General features: G+C 47.1%; 1 protein-coding gene across 1 annotated transcript; it reads left to right on the forward strand.

Annotated features, from left to right (window-relative positions):
* Nucleotides 1-1,785: 1,785 nt before the first annotated feature.
* TMED10 (transmembrane p24 trafficking protein 10) lies at nt 1,786-17,767 on the forward strand. The gene is made up of 5 exons (XM_082059190.1): nt 1,786-2,066; nt 6,156-6,276; nt 10,686-10,759; nt 14,890-15,016; nt 15,488-17,767. The coding sequence occupies exons 1-5, from the start codon at nt 1,842-1,844 to the stop codon at nt 15,607-15,609; spliced, it is 669 nt and encodes a 222-aa protein (XP_081915316.1). The 5' UTR covers nt 1,786-1,841; the 3' UTR covers nt 15,610-17,767.
* The last annotated feature ends 3,604 nt before the right edge of the window (nt 17,768-21,371 follow it).

The raw sequence follows: 21,371 nt of genomic DNA on the forward strand, positions 1-21,371 counted from the left end.
GCTTTAAGCCTCTTAAGATTGAAGTTTGTACTGACTCCTAGTTACTGCTTGTCATTAAAGACGTGTTTTGCCTTGAGAGAGAACTGGTGGTGTTTAAGAAATATAAGTGAGACAATGGTGTAGTGTTATTTGGTTTTGTTTTACTTAAGCTAATAGAAATGAAAGCACTTTTTTACTTTCTAGCGATGTTACTACCTGTCATGGTTTAACCTCAGCTGGCAACTAAGCACCATGCAGCCGCTCACTCGCTCCCCCCTGGTGGGATGGGGGAGAGAAACAGATCAGTAAAAGGGGGAAAACTTGTGGACTGATATAAAGACAGTTTAATAGGTAAAAGCTGCACATGCAAGCAGAGCAAACCAAGGAATTAATTCACTCTTTCCCACAGGCAGGCAGGGGTTCAGCCAGCTCCAGGACAGCTGGGATCCATCACCGTAACAGTTACCTGGGAAGACAAACGCCTTAACTCCGAACATCTCCCCCTTCCTTTTTCTTCCTCCAGCTTTATAGACTAAACATGACACCATATGGTATGGAATATCCCTTCGGCCAATTTAGGTCAGCTGTCCTGGCTGTGTCCCAGCTCCTTTATGCAGCCCCAGCCTCCTTGCTGTGGGGTGGTGTGAGGGGCAGCAAAGGCCTTGAGTCTGTAAGTACTGCTCTGCAATAGCTAGAACATCCCTGTGTTATCAACACTGTGTCCAGCACAAATCCAAAATGTGGCCCCACACTAGCTACCATGAAGAAAATTATCTCTACCCCAGCCCAAACCAATACATTACCAATTCCTTTCTTCCTGCCTTTCCTTACACCTCAACATACCCAAATATTTGCAGCCCAGCCCAGGAGCTGACTGCAGCTGTGGTGGCCATCACCACACACCTGGGAGATCTGCCTCCCTCTGTCCCCAGCAGGGCAAGTCGCTTGTTCCACTCGTGCCGGTTCTCCCCATGGTGCCGCTCGCTGGGATCCCTGCAGCAGGGCCGGGGAGGGAGGCTGGGAGAGGAGGGGGCTGCTGGTGTGGGGCCAGGGGGAGCAGCGCTCCAGAGCTGCTGGGTGGGTTATTTAGTGCTGTGGTCCTAGAGTGTAAGACAGACCAAGCGCAAACAAAAAAAAAAAAAAGAAAAAGCAGATCTGAGGACATGTCGGAAAGGGAGAGAAAAAAATAATCCTTCGAGTATCTTTAAAAGTCATGATAATTTTATTTGCTGTTAAAACCACTTGCATACCTTTGCCGCTATTGTATTTGGAGGATGCTGACCCAAAGAAGTGACACATCTGATAAAACTATATTTTCTTGACTGAAGAGGACCAGAGGAAAACTACTCAGGAATTTAAAACAAACAAACAAAAAAACAACACACCAAAAAAACCCCAAACAAACAAAAAAACCAAACCCCACCAAAACAGCAAGTGCATCTCTCAGAGAAGGAGCTGGGGGGTGCCCAGCTGTGCAGAAGGCTCCATGAAATTCGGACTGCTCGTCCACCCTCAGTGTGCTCCTCTGCATTGGAGCACAGTTTGATTTATTTTTTTAATTCATTTATTTAATAGATGAAATTATTATGGCTCATTATCAGTCATTAATAATGAATTAATATAATTAAACATTTATTTAAGAATTAAATCTCCCACCCGAAGCGACAAGCTTCAGTACCTAGGTGCGGCGCTCCCGCACCCCGAGGAGCAGGCGGCCAAGCGCCCACTGACCCCCGCCGGCGTGGGACCTGAGCGACGATCCTCCCACCCGCGCGGCCCCGCCCCGGCCCCGCCCCCGTGACGCGCGGCGGTGCTGGTCACGTGTGGCGGAGGCCCGGCCCGCCGCACCCGGAGCCGCCGCCATGCCGCTGCCGCTGCCCGGCCGCCCCCGCCTGCGGCAGGCCCCGCTCTTGGCCCTGCTGGTGCTGCTGCTGCTGGTGGGCCCGGCGCGGCCCATCTCCTTCCAGCTGCCGGGCAAGGCGCGGAAGTGCCTGCGGGAGGAGATCCACCGCGACACGCTGGTCACGGGCGAGTACGAGATCGCCGCCCCGCCGGGCTCCTCCACCGGACCCTCCGCCAACCTCAAGGTGCGGCCGTGGCGGCGGCGCCCCGGCAGGCGGGAGCGGGAGGGGGAAAGGAGGGTGAGCCGGGGCGGACGGCGTGGCCCCGCCTCCCCGGCCGCGCGTGGGCGGGGAGTGGGTCTGGGTGACGTTTTCCACGCATAACGCCGGTCCACGCGTGGGTTCAGCGCGGGCCTGGCCTCCTGCCGGCGGGACCTCGGGGGAGCGACGGGGCAGGACTCGCCTCGCGTTAGCGGCCTCCGCTCGCCCAGGGGTTCTGCCATCCGGACATCGGGTGGCGAGGGAGTAGGGCAGGCGTTTGGCTTGACCCAAATACAGGCTTTTTTTCCCCCCAGATCTCATCCCAGCGGCCCCTCCCGCCGCGCCACGGATAATCCGCACGCGTGGTTGCGTGGGCCGGGCCGCCGCGGTGCGGCCGCGTGAGCGGCTGGCACCGTGTGAGCAGGAAGGAGCGAGGCTGACGTGGCTTTGCGAGGGCGCCCGGCCTGCGCACCGCGGCCGCCGGGAGCGGGCAAGGGGGGGCTTGGAAACGAGGTTTGGGTTCATAAGATGGCTTTTCCCATCGTGCTGTGTGATGGCTTGCATGGACTTTAAGGAGGCAGGTGTTTGCTGCAGCAAAGAAAATGATCCTAAAGGATGTTGAAGGAGGATAGGGGAGGGTCAGCTGAACATATGTGACTGATACACCAATGGGACAAGCAGCTATTAAAACTTCAGTAGCTTCACTTTAATTCTGTCTGCAATCTGCCTTCTCTGGCTTTCTACAAATTTCCCAACTAGCTGAGTTAGGTCTGCGGCTACACAATTATTTCATAACATGTTTTTATCTGTTTTTTAAATTTCTGTCTAAGCTCCCAAAGGCTTCAAACATAAGCACACAAACAGAGACGAGATTATGTGCTCAGGAGTCTCTGAAATCAGTGTTATTGAATGAGTATTTGAGACCTCCCGAAATCAGGTTTCCAGCATCTGTCTACAGATGCCCAGAGGCTTTGGGTTATCAGCAGTCATGCTTGGTTATCGCTAGAGAAGGCTGTTTCTGGAGTCTTGCTTTTTTAAAAGAATTTGTTTTGCTGTTGCAACATTGTTTGTGAGAGGAAACTTGTCTGCGTATGGGCAGAGCCAACCAGCTTTAATGCTTTAAAGTGTTTCTGTGGTATTTACCTGGGAAGGTGCATGTATTTCAAATCGAGTGCCATGTTCCCATCTGTCTCTTACTACTTGGTGATCAGGCCTCCTGGTTCTCTAGCTGCCCCTTCTTAGGTCAACTGACTCCATGGTCTCTTCCAAAATTCACTTTTGTGATAGAGGACTTGTCTAGGGAGGTGGTGAAGCAATGAATCCCACACTTGGGTCTTAGTCTGGCTTTGCTACTGAAGCTGGTATCCAGGTAGGACCGCTCATACAAGTTCTATTTTATTCCAACTGCAAAATAAAGAAATAAAATATATATAAAAACAACCATCCTGTACTGATTTGAAAAGCTACAAAGGAGAAATAAAAATTTATGCAATTCTTGCTTTCCTTCTTATTGTTCAGTTATGCTTGGCCTCCTGACATGCTGGGCCTATTTTAAGTGCTGTAACCCCTCTGCCAGGTGCAGACTTTGAGTCTGTGTGAGAAAAGTTAGTTCAGGGCATCGTGTCTGCAGGTGGTCGCTCTCCTTCTGCACTGGATGGCCTGCTTGGGTCCCCTGGATTGGGCCACTGAACGTAGGAGGTTGATAGTCAGTCCTGGCCAGGCTCAGAGCAGTTTCTGCTGGTGAGCTAAGCTGTGTGTGTGTGATAGCCTGACGCTAACAGTGGCCCCCTCTGTTTCGGGAGAACCCGGGGGCTCTGCCAGCTGCCTGCCCAGGGGCGGCTGAGGTCTCGCTTGGGCCCGGCCACGTGCCTCTGCCCCGTTGTGCAGGCTGGTGGTTTGGGGAACCGTCGGGCTGTTTGTCAAGGGCGAACAATGCCCTGTCTGTAGGGGATTGCGTTACCGTAAATAACGTTAGAATAGCATGAAAAATCCTTTTCAGGTCAACTCCCCCACAAGTGTTCTGGCTGGGCTATTAGCAGCTTCTCCCGCCCCCGCATGCTGGCTGAATTGGCAGTGGATTCGGCTGATTTGGATAACACTATTCAGTTCTGATGAAAGCAGATAGCAGAGCTTTTATTGTCCAGAATCCTGTTCATGAGCAGGCTGTTGCTAGAGCTGCAAAGATCAAAAATGGATCAAGCTTCATAATATCCTCTAGCTAAAGATTAGGTCTGGTTTCTACAAAGCTGTAAGGGAATAGGGCTCAAAATAATAGGGACATTTGAGAACTTTCTTCGCTGTGTTCTTGTCACCACTTCTGGGGATGGAGAACCCAGTGTGCGGATTGTATGGTATCACAATGATGAAGCATCTCGGTTAATCAGGACTTCTCCATTAAATAGCGTGCACCGTATAGTGGCCCAAACTCGTTTTATGCTGTGTCTGCATGGTGGTATGTGGATAGTCCTGTACTTGAGTGGGGCCTGCTCACTTGAGCCAAGTGCCTCCAGCAGTCTGGTGGCTTCCAGACAGGAGGTGGCTTGTGGCAGGGGGGTGGCAACAGAGCTGCCCGCGTGTGACTGTGCAGGTAGCTTTCATCTGCTCATCGCTTGAATACAGGTAGAGCTCTGAGAAGGAACTGCAGCGCGGGAGAACAGTGCTCCTTGTTGTTCTTGCATGCAGACAAATACCATATGGCGCAGGGGAAGCTACAACAAATCTCATAACAGACAATTACAAGATAATCTGTATGTAGGGGAAGCCTATTCCTAAAGGCTTGCTTACTATGGTTTATACCTTGAGGCATAAAGATCTATATGCTTTATTATTTTTCCTGCATAGTGCAGCAGCTCTCATTATCCATGTGAAGGTCTGTATCTGTTCTAAGTCCAAGCAGACTGCTGGCATCAGTGGTACCTCGTGGCAGGGAGTTAGTCAGGTGTTCTAATAGGAAGAAATAAGAATGTTTCCTTAGAATAATTTTGGGTACATAGCCCTTCTGTAGGGCCTTTGTACAGGGAAACAAGGCTGGTTTTCTATTTTAAGATGGAATAAAGGAGAATGTCTGACTTCCCTTTTCCATACTACAAATTACTTTTTAAAGGTACGTAAGAGAGAAGTACAATTACTTGCAAGCATTTTAGTCTCGTCACCTCTAAGACTTTCAAAGACCCCTAGTAACTTTAGCACCCATGCTTTTTCAGACATACCTGTGGAAGGACAGAGTTGAGGGAAACTGGGAAGCATTCCAGTGGGACACACACTGCCGATTTTCACGCAATATTGTAAAGATTTTGGGTTTTTTCACCCCTCTCCATGATCAGAGTATTTCAGCTGGAAGGACTCTTTAATTGAGCACAATGATTCTCAAGTCTGCATCATGAATTGTGATTTCTTTTTTTTACTCTTTGTTGAAGCATTTTTTTAGAACTTCGTCAGTTTTTGCCTATTCTTAGTAATTTCATAGACTTAGCACAAAGCAGTCATTGTTCTGTCTGTGTAGTCTGAATTGTCCTCTGAAGTGGCCACTTTTATGGATCTTGGCACCCAAACCTAGTATAACTCAGGGTCACGCTGATAACTCACTTCTAGAGGAATAGATGTGTTTCATCTACTGGGGAATGAGTCTTTCTTTGTCTTGTAGAGCTGCTCCGTATCTCTCTTGCTGTGGAAATTTATGAGTTTTGCTTGCAAAAAGACAGCAAGGCATAACAGTTGGGTTCAGCTAGAGTTCCTAAATGTAGTCTGTATTCAGAGGTTATAGGGGGAAGAGGAATTGGTGTGTTTTTTGGCTTTGTTAGTCAGTTGGGGTTTTTTTTGTTTTGTTTTGTGGTGTGGTTTTATTTTGTTTGGTTTTGTTTAATCTAGGAGTCCATAATTACCTTAGAGGCACTCTGTCCACTCCTGGAGTGGGGATGAGGAGGGGAAGAATTGATATAGTTGCGTGGAAGGAGGGAGACAGTTGAAAGAAGAAAGCATTAGATCCAAAGGGGATACTAAAAGAACTCTTCCCGCATAGCACACCCCCATGGCAGTGGAGCGCTGTGTTCCTCACCCTCTCTGTCTCTCTTACAGATAACTGACTCGGCTGGGCACATCCTGTATGCCAAGGAGGATGCCACTAAGGGCAAGTTTGCCTTCACCACTGAAGACTATGATATGTTTGAGGCCTGCTTTGAGAGCAAGCTCCCTGTGGGTAAGTGAAGTGACAGGTCTGTTGGCTGCTCCACGTTCATGTAGATGTGTGGATTAGGGGTATGAGTAAAGTGATCGTGGGTGTGGTCTGCAGTACACTGGGCAGTTTCACTGCAGAGTATCTGCCATCAGTGTTGCATTTGAAGTTAGGTAATCCTCTATGGCTGTTGTGCTTGGGTTTCCACTGAAAGTGAAATGCTGTGTTCCTGCCGCAGAGGTCACCACAGTCGCACTGAGTGGCAGTACCAGGGAGCAAACCAAACCTCTTTTGCATTTCTCGTGCTTTTCCCCATCTTGTAGTTGAGCCAGGACAGAGCAGGATGCCATCATCTCCAGGACTCTGTCTTTCTCCCCCAGCTGGCCGTCTCTCCCCCTTTGGTAGAACGTGATCTCTCTACAGTGTGTACTTGGCAGCAATCCTGCATTAGGCTAGCTAGCAACCATTTTCTGGGGTTGTAGGGTGTGTGTATAGGGAACGTGGCCTTAGTTTGCACCCACAACTGCTCTATAAGTGGTCAATAAAAGCGGATATGAGCAGGACGTCAGCCTTGCATTTGTGCGGCAAGGATGGTTGCCTAACAGGCGCTGAGGCTGTTTCCCGTGAGTGTGACGCGTGTGCTGCTTTGAGTGGCTGGGCTCAACTTCAGGACAAACGTGCTGAAAACAGCCAACACGTGGGCTCCGGTCTCATTTGTGGTGGCGTGAGCACAAGTTCGTAGGTGCTCACATTTTTTCGTGGTCACTGTCAGAGTTCTGCTCCCTAGACCCAGTTCTTCTTAGGCTTTATCCTAAAAGCTCCCAGAGCATTTCACAGAACAGTGACTAGCAACGTTCCTTGTATCTCTTGAAAGGCCGCCTCAGGTTGGCTGTTCTGCTCCACGTATAAGATATTGAAGGGAACTTTCCAGAAAGAGAAGCCTATCTTCTTTGCTGGCACTGGGAGAGATCTATCTGGCTTGTAACACCTCTTCCATAGTATTTTACAGATAAGACAGTGACCCCAGATGCTTAGGGTTTTGCTTTTATTTCACTCCAAAGGTAGGGCTTCCAAATGCTCCTTAATGCATCGAGACATGCAGGCACTAGTGACTCATCTAGGAGTCACGCCTGCTATTTACTGTCCAACACCTGGCTATTTGGGAGGTCTCCAGACAGTCGAACAAAACCTTTCATAGCTTCAGTGTGATTGCACACTGAAGTGGGAAAGGCTTCTTTCTTTACTTGTGTCTAGACTTTTATTTCAGTGCTTGTGACCAGAGGTTTCTTGGCCAGACTGAGCCACTTGTAACTCTTTTGATTGTAGCAGATGTTTGTTACCTGGCTGCCTTGTATTGTTGCAGGTTTCTTTTAAAGCTTTTGGTACTGATTAGGATAAAATATTTCTAAGTGTACCTTCTCCCTGGTGACCAGTGGGGTGTTGAGGTGCCAAAATCTAGAGCCGTTCGATTAAGCAGCTGAATCCTCTTTTTGGAGCTTTCTCTTTGGGGGCCTCCAAACTGCCATTTTCTTTTTGGATCTAGATGCCCCAAATTCCTTGCTGAAGGGAGATGCTGCATGATGAGTATTTCCAGATTTTCCATGCCTGTGCTGGTAATCAAGGAAGTATTAAAGGAAGGTGGCATTGCAAGGCTTGATCATCTGCAGGACTTGGTTAAGGTACTGTGGAAGAAGTAACCACATCACAAGGAAGTGCCTTGTTTCCTCTATAATAAGGTCAGAATGGAAATGGGGGAACTGACCAAGCACTGTTTTATCCCCATGTTGGTCTTTAAAGGTTGGGGTTTTTTTCCACAGTCTCATCAAGTGGTCAGCACTTGTAGTGTGGCAGCCAAGGAGGATGTTGGTGGAGTACTGGAAGAGAAAAACTGTTCGTAGAGGAAGCCCAGAGCCGTTGGGACCTGCGAGGTCTAAGCAACTGGGATTTCTCAATCCTTAACCGCAGAAATGAGGAAGAGGAAATGAGAAGATCTTATTTAGAAGGTCCACCTTATGAGAGTGGAGGAGTTCTTAGGGTGCTGCTTGGAGCTCTGGGTGTTTGCATGACAGGCTTTTTTACCCTCTTCCAGCATGGAGGGGTCCTCTACTCCTGACCAGTGCTCTGTTTCCAACCACACTCACTCTCTCACCATATGCTCATCTCTGAGAAGAACAGCCTGACGTGCACTACGTGCTCCCTTGTAGGACTCATCCTGTACGCTAATCTTTACCTCTTTGCTCTTTCTGTAATCCTTCTCTTCCCAAACTTTCTTAAGAGTGTTATGGCACGTTTTTTCTGGAATTCCTAAGGGAAAAATTTTTGACATCCAGTTCAACCATCCTTTTTTTCCACTGACTTTGCAAATTAGGAGCTCCCCTAATCTCCCAGGAAACAGTTATGTGCTCATGTGAGATGACCTCCTGGGGGATGTAGGCACCAGTTTAGTTCAAGATCTCTGGGACTTAGTAACTATTTTTCTCTTTGCTGCTGATCCAGTCTGCTCTGGTGAGCCCTGGCTGCAGGGAGTTGCTTAGGATCTGATGACCATGAAGGCAGCTGCTTAGTGCAGTGGGCTCAGTAAACATGTAGAAGAGCAGCTTGAGTTTTTCCAGGCCAGTCTCTGACAACATTAACCTCTTGCAGAATATCTGCTTTCCATCCCTTTGCACCCAGCAGCTCTAACTTTTCTACTTTCTTACTGCCTCTTGGCAGCTCTCCCAGCATGACAAATTAATCCTTCCAGTTCTATTCTGTTCACTGGCCTTTTCATCTTTCTCATCTCTTCCTGGAAGCTCCAGCTCTCCACCCAAGTTGCTGTAATTTAAACAACATTGAAAAAAACTCTCACTGGACTGTGTGCTTTGGATTTTCTTCTGCAGCTATGGTTGGCTGTCCTACCTATCAGTTTCCAGGCATGCTGATATATGTATGACATAAGTGGTCAAAACTTGTCATTGGACAAAGGAGCACTGCGTGGTCGTATACAGCCTATCTGTTAAAGAACATTGCCAGGATTTGTGTTTGTTCTAACACTAACCAGTCTTTTATAAGAAAACAAACAAACAAAAAATCCTAATCTACCATTGAACTCTTGCATAGCTGGGTTTGAATTTTCAGCTCTTCTGTCCCTCATGAAATCTAAGAAAAGTTTTGTAGTTGATATGGACCATCTTGTCAGTAGGTTATGCCATGTTCTGCTAGCAGTAGAAGGTGGTGGTGATTTTACTGAGTTGTTGAAGAGCTGTTCAGTGGGTAGAGAGAAAATTTGGGCATGTTGTATTGAAGATCTGGAATATCTTCCTATCTCCAACTGGAGTGACCCAGTGTAATCTGTACATCGAATTTGTTTGTGAACTGAAGAAGCGTCCACCTGGCAGCCTCCTAAGGCGAAGTGTGAGTATTGGACATGCCCCTGGATTAAGACTCTGAAATTCATAGTATAAGTGAATTCAGACTTTGTGTTTTGCTGGCAGCCAGCTGAGGAAAACTCTGTGCCCCAAAGTGCTGGGATTTGAGAATGTGTTACATACATAGATTTCTTTGGTGGGTGGTATAGTGGAATATGATACTCAGGTCAGCTGACATGCTGCATTCTTTAGTGTATCTTACATGCCTATCCTATATATTTCCTTTTTCCTCTTGTGAGTGTTCTCAGATGTGACAGTTTGTAGCAGTTAAAAGAAGCTATTAGCCATAGGTGTCCCTAGCCTGGGGGGTACAGCCTTAAAAGATCCCTACTGTGCTGTTGACTGCAGCCTTACCCTACTTGCTGTTTGTGCAGCTCCAGCTGGCAGTTCTCTGAAGTGGCATTTTCCTGGCTTCAGAAGTTCCCTGCTATCTTGGGGTTTGCATTGGCAGTGTGAGTCTTAGACATATGAGCTGTTTATTCCCTGAAAATATATGTTGGTAAAGGGATTGCCTTTATTTCTGCAGACACTGCAGCATGCGAGCGTCAGTAGTCCCCATATGCCATATTCCTCAATTAGACCAGTTTATCTTCTGCTCCTTCAAATGTAAAATCATCTACTGCCCCAGTAACCTTGAGAAGTTGTCAGTGCTCTTCCTGCTAGGAGGAAAGTGGGCTTTTCAGTTGAATATTTGTCCCTCTGGTGACTTGTCTTTCACCAGGTTGTCTCATAGCAGCTGGTATTCATCTTCTAATCCTCTGCAGTTTTTACAGTGATTTGCTTCCTACACACACTTAGCACTTTTGGTTACAGCTTGTTCTCATTATCTTTGGGAGGCTCTCCTTCAGCCAGGATTTATTGTGAAGTCTCTGTATTTTTAGGCTGGACTGTGCTGCCTCCGCAGTTAGCTACAGACGTGGAGGGAGGGGAGGGATGTTGTGAGTTCTTCCTCAGTGGTGGGGAGAGCCGGCGATTTCCTGGCAGGCTGAATGTTTTGCACAATGAATCCTTTCATTATGCTTCCAGGAACAGGGAGGATGCCGGACCAGCTCGTGGTTCTGGATATGAAGCATGGAGTTGAAGCAAAGAACTACGAGGAGGTATGTCCCCTGGCTGCCTGCACTGCACGCTGCCCTTTCCCAGCACTCACGTGATGCCATTTGTAGATCTGGGGCTCATGATGGGAAGCTGTTTTCCCAGCGGTGATGAAAGCCTGTCTGCAACCTACAATTCCAGTGAGGCTTTGTGTGTTAGAGGAGAAGAAAAAAAAAAAGGACAAACATCAACTGAAGTTAATTCTCTACTCTGGGAACTGGAACCTAATGTGTGAATTTCTTTGCTAGGACAGCGTGACCCAGCTTCTGGGCATGGGTATTAGAGGCAACAGGAGACTGAGATGGGAATTTTCTCCAGCTCCGGCAGCAGAGGACATTTTAGGTTAATATAAGATCCTCCTGAAGGTCAATTCACATTGTTACTGTTCTTACCCTTCCTGACTGTAAGATGGACTGGCTCAACAGCCCTGAAAAGGTGCTTGTGGGTTCCTAAGAACTGGCAGTGTATCGATATAAAGGTGTTTGGTGGAGTAGTAGCTGGTGTGAAAAAGGTATTTGGTTTGAAGGCGTGAGACTGCAAATAGGTATAGAGCCTAAATGTTTCCATCTTAGGAGGACAGAACTTTCTTAGACGCAAGAGCAAACTCTGTGGAATTGCAGTTGCTTTGTGGCTGGAACAGTACTGGCTGATTTGGATGCTGAATTTTGGTGGCTGCTAACATGCTTTTGGCTTAATAGAACTTGGGGTCAGTCAGCCCCTAGCACAAACCTTGTGCCTGAGAAAATGAGAGTTGTTGTTGGAGGAAGCCTCCTGCAAATGATTGCTGTGTCCACTGTGCACAACAGCGTGGGAGATGCCTTGGGAAGGAGAGTGGGTAGCAGAGGAGGCTGTGTATGGTGCCAGTTAGGAAATGAACACATTTCTGAGGTAGGCATGCTGGAGTTTTTTTATCCTTTTAAGCCGTGGGCTAGCTGGTCCTACGTGGCTTAAGTCAGTCTAGAGCACATCCTACATGAAGAGTAAGGAAGTGCTTGGAGTCAGGGAAGAGCAGAGCAATCATTGGGCCAGCTGTCTAGCAACCAGCTACTGAAGGGATTACAAGATGTTGAAATCTTATGGGATGACCCCTGAGAGTGTAACTGGGGAGGATTATGTTGACTACATTTACAGAATCTCTTTAAATACAACCCCACAGCACACTCTTCAGTTACATTACTGTAGTGCCACCTAGAAGCATTGTCCCTGTACAGAAAGGTTCTCTTATGCCTGTGTATCTACACACTCACTAGTTGTACTGATAGGACTGTCTTGGAATAAAAGTAAGTATCCATTATGCTCATCAGTGTAGTTAGATTGATGAAAAAGGTCCATGGACAAACATGGGAAAAGAAGGATTTAGACATGCAGTCCCACCTGATACCAAATTGCATATGTTGGCAGCACTGGCAACCATCCTTGACTTGTGAGGACCTCTCAAGAGTGGCAGACTGTGTTGAGCCTTGTTGAGCAGCATGTCTGCAAAGCACTCAAATGGGTTTATTGTTTATACAGCTGCTACAGATGTTTAGCCACACTGCTTTGCAGTATGATTTATTTTTTAAGCCTCTCCCTCCCCAAGTTGCAGTAGTGTTTGTGAGTTTTGACTTGTCTGGTTGCTGTAAGGCCTAAGAAGGAAGGACTGTTGCTCAGGTTTCTCTCATGTAATTGCTGCCTTTTTGAGCCTTTTGCTTGTGATGTTCATCTGCTGTAAGGTACCAGTGGCCTGTCTTCCCCCCAAGTTGTTCTTGTTGAATTGCTGCAGGGAGACTCAATTTATGGAGTTGAACAAGGGTCACTGACACTGTCCTGCTTGTGCATGGGTATGTGCAGTCAGAGGAAGGATGATGTCTAAGTCTGGCTTCCTAAGCTTTCATGAGCCAGACATTCTTGGAGCAAAGCAACTGGGAGAGTGAGCTGGGTTTGAAAACCTAACTGCATGGCAGTGTCATACCTTAGGTCTCTGGGGTAGGGAGGAATAACTTTCTCCATTCAATAAGTAGAAATGAAGGTGGTGAAAAGACTTTTCAGAGGGCACCAAGAAGGCTTGGCAATCTAGGTTCCTTTCCAGATCAGCTACTCCTTGTCAGCTTTTGGCTATAGCATGTCTTTTTCTATGGTAGGAAGTGAGTTAGGCTTTGACAAATCTTTGAATGGCCCCTGAGAAGTTCAGTAGAGTTCTTGTCTTGGTTGTTATGGTAGTCCAGATGTTCCTTCTAGGATGATGGCGTTCCACCATCACAGATGCTTGGTGGACTTCTTACGAAATCCCTTGGAGCAGCTGTGCATATTGGATGAGGGAGGTTCCAGAATGTGTGTCTTGAAGTACATGCAGGACTGACAGTAGCTATCAGATGTTTCTAGCCTTTCCTATTAAGAGCAGCTGAAGGGATGCAGGATGGAGCAGATAAGCCTTGTTTTCTTTTTTTTTTTTTTTCCCCAATAGAACTTCTGTAGCGCTCTGTGAATGAGGAAAAGTGCCCTCCAGGAAGATAATGGAGATGGTCAGTGTGGGGTTAGCTTCTCAGTGGAGCTGTCTGAGACCTTGTGTGTGTTGCAGACCTGCTGCTCTAGCTGTGTCAGCAGAGTCTGGGCCATAGGCGTGCTTACACTGGTGCTAGTTTCTCAGTAAAGCTCTGCTGGCAGATACGTGTCCAGGCCACAAGGTTTTGACAGTACAACCAATTGGCCAGAAAGCAGGAGGGGTTTAACCTCCTGTTTCCTACGCTTCCTTACAGACACACTCTGCATTGACACTGCTGTGCTGGCAGGGCTGTGATACACAGCTCACCTCAGTATAAAAATCCTCAGGTGATTGCTTTGTGGCCTGCTGCTTGCCGGGATACTTATGTCATGGGGAGACCCTTCAGCGAAATGGCTGAGCTAGCACTGGCCTGGTGACCAGAATCTCCTCAGGTGGGCTCTGACACCCAGGCAGCTGCCTCTGGAGGTGGCATTTTGGGGATGCCGGCACCCTGGGTGCTCCGTTGCCTCCCTGTTGGCACCTGAACCACTGAGGGATGCTGTCCTGTGGCTTATGTCTGAGAAATGCTGCGTGGTGGTAAGGCTGGCGGCAAGCTGCAGGTGCTCCGTGTGTCTTCTGCAGTTTTCTGTAGCGTATCTCTCTTCTGCTGCATTACTTGGGGACGCGGCATCTGGCCTTCATGGCAGGGGCCTGCCACTTGTTGGTGACAAATTCCACACAAGGACCAGAGTTACCCAAACCCTACTCTGTAGCAGTGGCAGGAATTGCAGTTACCTTCTTTTGAGTCATGTCCTTCTGTCACAGATTTTACATCATGTGTAGTCAGGTTACAGCCAGGACTTGGCCAGGGACATGTGTTTACACATTTAGCTTTAAATAGTTGCCGTTGTGAACTGTGCCTTCTGATTGAATTTCCTGTAGATTTTTCTTTTTGGATTAAAATCTGTGACTTGTAGTACTGTAGGTTGCATGTTCTGCACAAAAATGATGTCCTACAAAACCAGCTTTTATGAGGGTAGTGTGTTTTTCTTTCAAGCTGGCGCAAAGGCAGCCCGTCCCGTCAGTGTTCCAGCAGCGTCACCTGGTGGCCTGAGGCAGATGGGCACTTGGTGGCTGTACCAAGAGCAGGTTATCAGTCTAAGTGATAGAAGCCCTGTGCTCTTGTGGGTGTAATCAAACCACTGCTACTGGGAATCCAGGCTGCCCAGGCTTTTTGGGGTGTGTGGTGACAGGAAAGCAAGTCAGTGCTAATATCCTATGTGCTTCTAGAACAGTATCATATGTGTGTTAGTCACCTGTATCTCAGTCTGTTCACTGGAGGTTTAGTCATGTGGCAAACTCTTCTACCCACTCCTCAGAAGCCAACTGTGAATTAGCTAACATTAGGCTGAATAAGGAAGAAATGTGCTTGTATGTGTACTGTGCTCCTCCGTTGTGTAGGAGGGGTAATAGGAAAGTGTGTTTCAAAGAACAGGTGGGAGAAGTGGTAATGCTTTATGCAATGGTAGTTTCTGGCTTACAGAGGTGTTTCCCTGGGGGAAGGATGTCCCAGATCTGTACTGTGTGAGAAGGAGTGGTTCAAACTGGCAGTAAAAACCCACATGGGAACTTTTGTTTTTAGCTCAGTGATTGCCTGACTCTTCTGTTTTCTAGATTGCAAAAGTGGAGAAGTTGAAGCCTCTGGAAGTAGAATTGAGGCGTCTGGAAGATCTTTCGGAGTCCATCGTTAATGACTTTGCCTATATGAAGAAACGAGAAGAGGAGATGAGGGACACGAATGGTAAGAGACTGTGTGCTTCTTCAGAGGGTCGGAGCTCTAAGACCCCTTACTTCTGCTGAATGTGTTCTTAGGACAGCATTTGGAGATCAAGCAATTATTGTGGTCTCTGCCTCTTCTGTTCCTAGTAGGGGAAACCTGCTGATATTTCTCTCCTGAAGCAGTTGCCAAGTCTCGTGTGTCCCATCTCTAGATCATTTATTTCTGTCTCCATTCCTCATGTTAGTTACTCTGTACCATTTAATGTTGCCCATTAACCAGTTTTGCCTTGTTCCCTGTCATTATCCTCTTCTTGTCGTTCCTGCTGTTTTTATTCTCAAGTACTGCTGGTGCTTGGGTGCTCTTGCCTTCATGTTGTGTATCTTGCCTTTGAAGTTTCGCAGGGGTGGGGAGGGAAAATCCTGGGAACTTTACCCTCTTGAGGTGCATCCTGTGATGTCAGACTCCTGTGCAATGGTTTGTTGTCTGTTTCAGAGTCGACAAACACCCGGGTTCTATACTTCAGCATTTTCTCCATGTGCTGTCTCATCGGACTGGCCACCTGGCAGGTTTTCTACCTGCGTCGCTTCTTCAAGGCCAAGAAACTGATTGAGTAAAGGAGCAAGTCCTCCTCCCCCTCCTCTCAGACCCAGCTGGACACCGCTGGGACCCGGCCGTGGCCCCGTGGAGCCATCTCAGATGATACCCACTGACTGGAGCTTTTCTGCAGGAACTTGGACCCTAAAGGGGAAGGGGAACCTAAACAGTGGAGGCAACGGGGGACTTGTGAAATCCTACTGGATGTTGAGGGTGGGGGAGGTTGTGATGGGTTTGGGGATTCCTGGGGCAGCGATTAAATAAAAAAAGATGTTTCCATGACAGCTGCAGCAAGCTTTTGCGCTGTCTGTTCTCCCTTTATAATCTTGGCTTGATGATGTCTCCCATCTGTCTGTGACTGTAGTGTTACTCTGAGCCACTTGACCCTGCTGAGCTCTGGAGGTGCCGTGCAGGTCACACCGGGGCAGAGCGGGGGATTCCCTGTCCCGACCAGCTGGGATCTAAGCCTCGTGCAAACGGAGGTGAGTGCAAAGCAATAGGATTCATCATTCCAGCAGGGCCTGAGGATAGAGGGAGGTCCAAGGTTTGGTCCCTGTGGTGGACCTCTGTGTTTCTCCCTGTGGGAGCTGGTGTCTTTGTGCTGACAGGTCAGGGCACTTGAGCATAGGGTGGTTCAGCCTGGAGGAAGGGGAGCCTTGGAAGGAGGGCTTGGGAACATGTTTGAGCTTGGAAAGGAGAAGCCTGCTTTGCTCAGATAAGCTGTCCAGCCTTGGTCCTGCCCTTGCTCCACGTGTTTGTCTTGGATTTGCCTCTCTTGTTTTGAAATGATGCAGCAGTTTTCCTGAAAGCCTTGGTCAGGGGACGGCCTTTTGTGTAGACAGGAGGCCTCAGTCAGATACAGTCACAGAGCGAATAGGAGCAGGTTATGCTAGGAAACTTGGGTTTACATTGAGCAGGAGACTTTTCTCATCTAACAGCATAGCGTTTATCCAGCAGGCAGCTGGCCAGATCTCATTTTCTGAGACCTCAGAGCAAGGTGGGCAGCTGCTTATGTGAAGGATGGGGGCCCATACCCTGCGCTGAGGTCTGAGGGTGCAAGGGGTACTTTGCAGGTTCACAGAGGAGTTGGAAGAATGTAGATGAACTCAAAAAAGCAGTACGGGGTAGGAACAGGCTAATTCTACATCCAGGGGAAGGTAGAACTGTGCCCTCAACAGAACTGTTATTCTATGTGGTACGACAAAGAGAGCAAACAGGTTCTCTTAGTTTCTCAGCCATCCAGGTGGCATGATGTTAAATAAGCCAGGCTGGGAAAAAAACAGGCAGGTTAACTTCCTGGACTTACCTGCTGCAGTTTTTTAGGTGGTGATTAAAATTCTTTCACCTTCTCTGCATTCCTGCAGAGCAAATGGTTCAGCAGCACAGCATTCTGGTGTCATGTGCCTAGACACTTATGGCTAGGGAAGGGCTTGTCATGGCCCTGGGACTGGCCTCCCATATTGAAAAAAGTGTGGCTTTATAATTTCTGACCTGAGTCTGATCTATTGCTGGGGAGGAAACAGTTGTTCAGGGTGAGGCAATGGGAAAGAGGATGGAAAGATTACCTCCTGTCATCTAAATACATTAGTACTTTGCTTCCTCTTTGCCATTGCCAAGTTCCTGGAGTTGTTAGTTCCACTGGCTAGTGCTTAGATTGCTTTTAATTAGTTTCTTTTTTGATAAAGCCATATTAAGAACCCAAGTCCACTTCTCTGCCCTTGCATCCACTTTATCCTTGTACGTTTTTGAAGGCTGTTGGAGTGCAGAACAGCAGTAATGCCACAGGACTGAATTACAGAAGTCATTTGAAGGTAGTTTTGGGTCCCACAGTTTGAAGCCTGGAGATGTGTTAAGGTTTCGCTTTTGTTTTTATATAGAACTTGAAAAGACAGTACAGGAAAGGGCCTTTTCCAGTCTTGTCTGTTTTGATGTCCTTTCCCCGTCCTTATCTGAGTACAAAGATATCTTTATCTTAAAAATGGTGGCGAGGCCTTAAGTTCCCCAGGTGACTGTTACACTACTGTCGTTCTGGTGTTGCGTTTTGATCCTCACTGTACTGGTATGATTACTGGGGAGCAGGTATGGGGGGCTGATACGGATTTACCTGTGATGGCTGGTTGGGGGATTTTTGTCAACTTTCCGAAATAAAATTTCTCTGGGGAAAAACAACCCATCTCAGTTGTCTGAGTCTTGTCTGATTTGTGCACATTCCTACTGAGTGCTGCTTCCTGCAAGCTGAGCTGTCGCGGCAAGCAGCAAGTACACAGACTCCCTGCAAGCCTTTGGGGGTTTCTCTAGCAAAAGTTAATTTCTAAAGAATTTGAGAATTCTGGACTTGGGAAAGGTAGCAGCTGCATGGACTTCTCTGTGGAGTGGGACCAGCACAACAAATGCAGTGTCTCTAGTACAGTCTACCATTTGCTGCCTTTCTTTCCATCCTTCCTAATTATATTCCCCTCTGGAGGAATTTTGAGGCTGGTAGTACTCTCTAGAGTACAAGATCCAGTTTTTCACCACTGGCTCCCGTGTAAAATTTAGTTCATTAAGACAAACAGAATTGCTTTCAGTTTTGTGCTTTAGAGGAAATTTTAAATGGTTGCAAAGATGAGCTGGTCCACTATGGTGGGTCCTTGGATTCCCTGACGGAGGGCATGCCAACAGAAATTAGCCTTGAAGATATTAAGGCCTACCTGTGAGAAAGATGGGAGAAAAGGAGTATCCAGAGATGTTAAGGATGTACCTGTGAGAGAGAAGGGGGTGAAAGAGTAACATTGATGATAACAAAAATAGCCAATGAGATGTTACTGCTGTAACTTGTAAACAATAGTGAAGAGACACATGAATTGGTAAAACTGTATAAAAATGCACTTGTGGCAATAAATGGCATCTACTGCTTTCATCCCAGAAGAAATTGGTCTACGTCGTTTGTCCGTCTCAACCGCGACAACTGAAGAGCGTGGTTAGGTATTTACCGAACTCCTGTCAGCTCTCTGCTGGGCCTGCGAGCCTTCTCTCGTGCAGCAGCTAAGTGAGATAACGCCGTGTAACAGGAGCAGGGGCACATAAGCACTGAATAACTAGTTAGTATTATTAGGGTGAATTTCAAGAAGGGAAAATCCCAGATCTTTGGTTAAGGATTAGCCTCTGCAAGTTCTTGCCTGGATGAATATTTGAGTATGCGAAATCATACAGCTGTTCTCATGCGGTAGGTTGGCAGTGGGTACGGGCTGTTTCACAGTACTGCAGATGCAGAGCTGGTGTCTTCATTCCGTTCTACTTCTGGGAAATGGGCTAAAGTTCAGCTGTTGCAGGTACTTGGTTCTGAGCCCATCTGTGTGTGTGACGGATACATCACTGGTAAATCTATAATTGCCGGCAGCAAACTGCATCAGAGGTTTCCAGCCTCTTCCACCCACTTGCCAATGTGACTAACGATTTAATTATCACACTACTTAACGCAGCACGTGAGTGTTCCTAAGCAAGGTATATCTTTGTGTATTCCCCTCCTGCTATGCCAACGTAGGCTGCACTCTACAAATCTGTACGAAGTGCCTGTGCGTGCACGCATGAGGGGATGAGCGTTTTACACACTCTATTGCTCATTTCTTACAAGCTGCTCAAGTATGTGAGAAATAACCCACACATACAACACCTGTGCTGTCTCCCAACTGGCAGATCAGGGACTTTTGACTCAAACTAGTTTGGCAACTGGTTGGCGAGATCATTAGGGGATTCTTGCCTGCGCATTTCACGGGGTCCTACAGCAGCGGTTTGGGAAAGTAGCATGGCCTCTCTTCACCCCTGCTAGTTGATGTGATGTATTTCTTTCTGTCTCTCCTCTTTAGTTGTGTCCCCCCACTCGTCTTTCAGATGCATGAGATGGCCTTGCCCTTAGTGAACCAAGCTTCTGGGAAGTTAATTTCCCGTACATCGAGGGTGGCTTGTTGGGAAGGAGAGAGCACACACCTGAAATGGATACGTCTTTTACAGGAGAGTAAAAGATAAGTCTGAAGACTGCAGGAGTTCAGGGTTGGTAGTTTTATCTGCTGCCGCTTCTCCAACTGAAAAATGTGTCTGGCTTGTGGTTGTTCCGCTGTTCCTCCCCCAAACTACCGCTGGCTGTGGTGCGGTGGCTCTGGCAGGCGCCTTTCTCTGAGCAAGGTGGAAGGAGCAGAGGATTTGGAAAAACTGCCTGTTGGCATTTCTTGGACCTTCTTGTAAACCTGGAACAAGTGAGTCCAAGCTTTTGCTGCAGCAATAAATTACTTGCATTTGCTCAGCAGTGTTTGTAGGAAGCCTGCTTTGCTTTGCACTGGCAGGAGATAGAAGCTGCTCTCTTTCAGCTGTAGCTGAAGTGACAAACTTTCTGCAAAATGGCAATAACAGATGCCTGATTGCTCCTTCTGTTGCCAGAGGTCCATGTTGTTTATCACCTTACACTCAATGCATCAGCTTCTTCATTTCCAGCTTGCTGACACAGCCTGCCAGGGGACCTGTGGTCGCCAGGTGTCTGTCCCAGTGACCTTTGATATGAGGATCATTTGTTTAGCTCATGTTTGGAGAAAGCTGCTGTGTCCTGAAGGATCCCTCTGACTTGTATTTCAGTTTTGTTGCAATAACGTATGTGTTGAATAACTTCCTTTGGGGGCGTATTACTAAAAAAAGGCAACGACAGAACAATGCTCACATTGCTCAGTCTCACTTCTGCCGTTTCCTGTCACTTAATTTCCTTTCATAGTTGATATTCCTGAGGTACCTTTTCCCTGAGCTTTTAAATCAGTAGCAGTATGATCTTTACATGAGCTGCACCAGGATGTTCTCCTGGAACTGTCATGACATGAACTTAGTTCTTCTTGGTTACATGGGGGATGCTGTTCCCATGGCTATCACACAGAGCGGGGAGGGCGTGCTTGTGTTTTCCAGCTATCTCCCATTGCAGCTCTGGTCAGATTTGGTGCAGTTTTACTGTCTAGGGTTTTCTCACTCACACAAGTCTTTTATTTCCTCCTGAATATACTATGTTTGGATAATTTTCCCCCAGGTGCAAGGTATTCGCTATAAATATGTAATTGGAATCTCATGGTGTTGTCTCATTAATTATAATTAACCATGTAGATGCCTTCCAAGTAACCATTTCTTCCTTCTCAGTGTGAACTGCTCTTGTGTTAGTAACATAATCAATGTACTGTCTTGACTCTGAAAACCATGAATGAGATCTTTGAACTAAGGCAGATACTTGCTATGATTTGATTTAAATGCCAGTGTTCCCACTCTTACCAAATTCATCATTTAGTAACCATTTTGCAAGAGGCAGAATGGCACATTACCTCTAGGTGGTGTGATTTTTTTTTTTTTTTGAATGCTTGAGTAAAAAAAATCAGTGTAAAGTCAGGTATATGTTCTTCGGTCATATTCCAATAAACCTGAGTGAGCAGCGGCTGTTACTTTCCCTTAGGGGCATCTTGTTGTGAGAATTGCTGCCCTGCTTTTTAAAGCACAGTAAAGGCAATGCTGTAGGATGGCTAAACCTGATTGTAGCTACTACTCTGATCATTTTATGGAAGAATTTCTATGATGCTGTAGATAATAATGGGCAAGATAACTTTACTATTCAAATCATAAAACTGAAGATTAACTTTTTTTATTAGTCTTCTGGTTTTCTACAATTGTTGCAGATTCCTTAATCCCATTTCTGTGAGATTTTGCCATCTAGATTTTAAAAAATTATTATTTGCCAGATGACATTTTGCCAGGTGCTCCCCTTGCAGTGGGGGGAGTGAAC

The sequence above is a fragment of the Streptopelia decaocto genome (genome assembly GCF_964273445.1).
Source record: "Streptopelia decaocto genome assembly, chromosome: 7".
In the NCBI taxonomy this organism is placed as follows: domain Eukaryota; kingdom Metazoa; phylum Chordata; class Aves; order Columbiformes; family Columbidae; genus Streptopelia; species Streptopelia decaocto.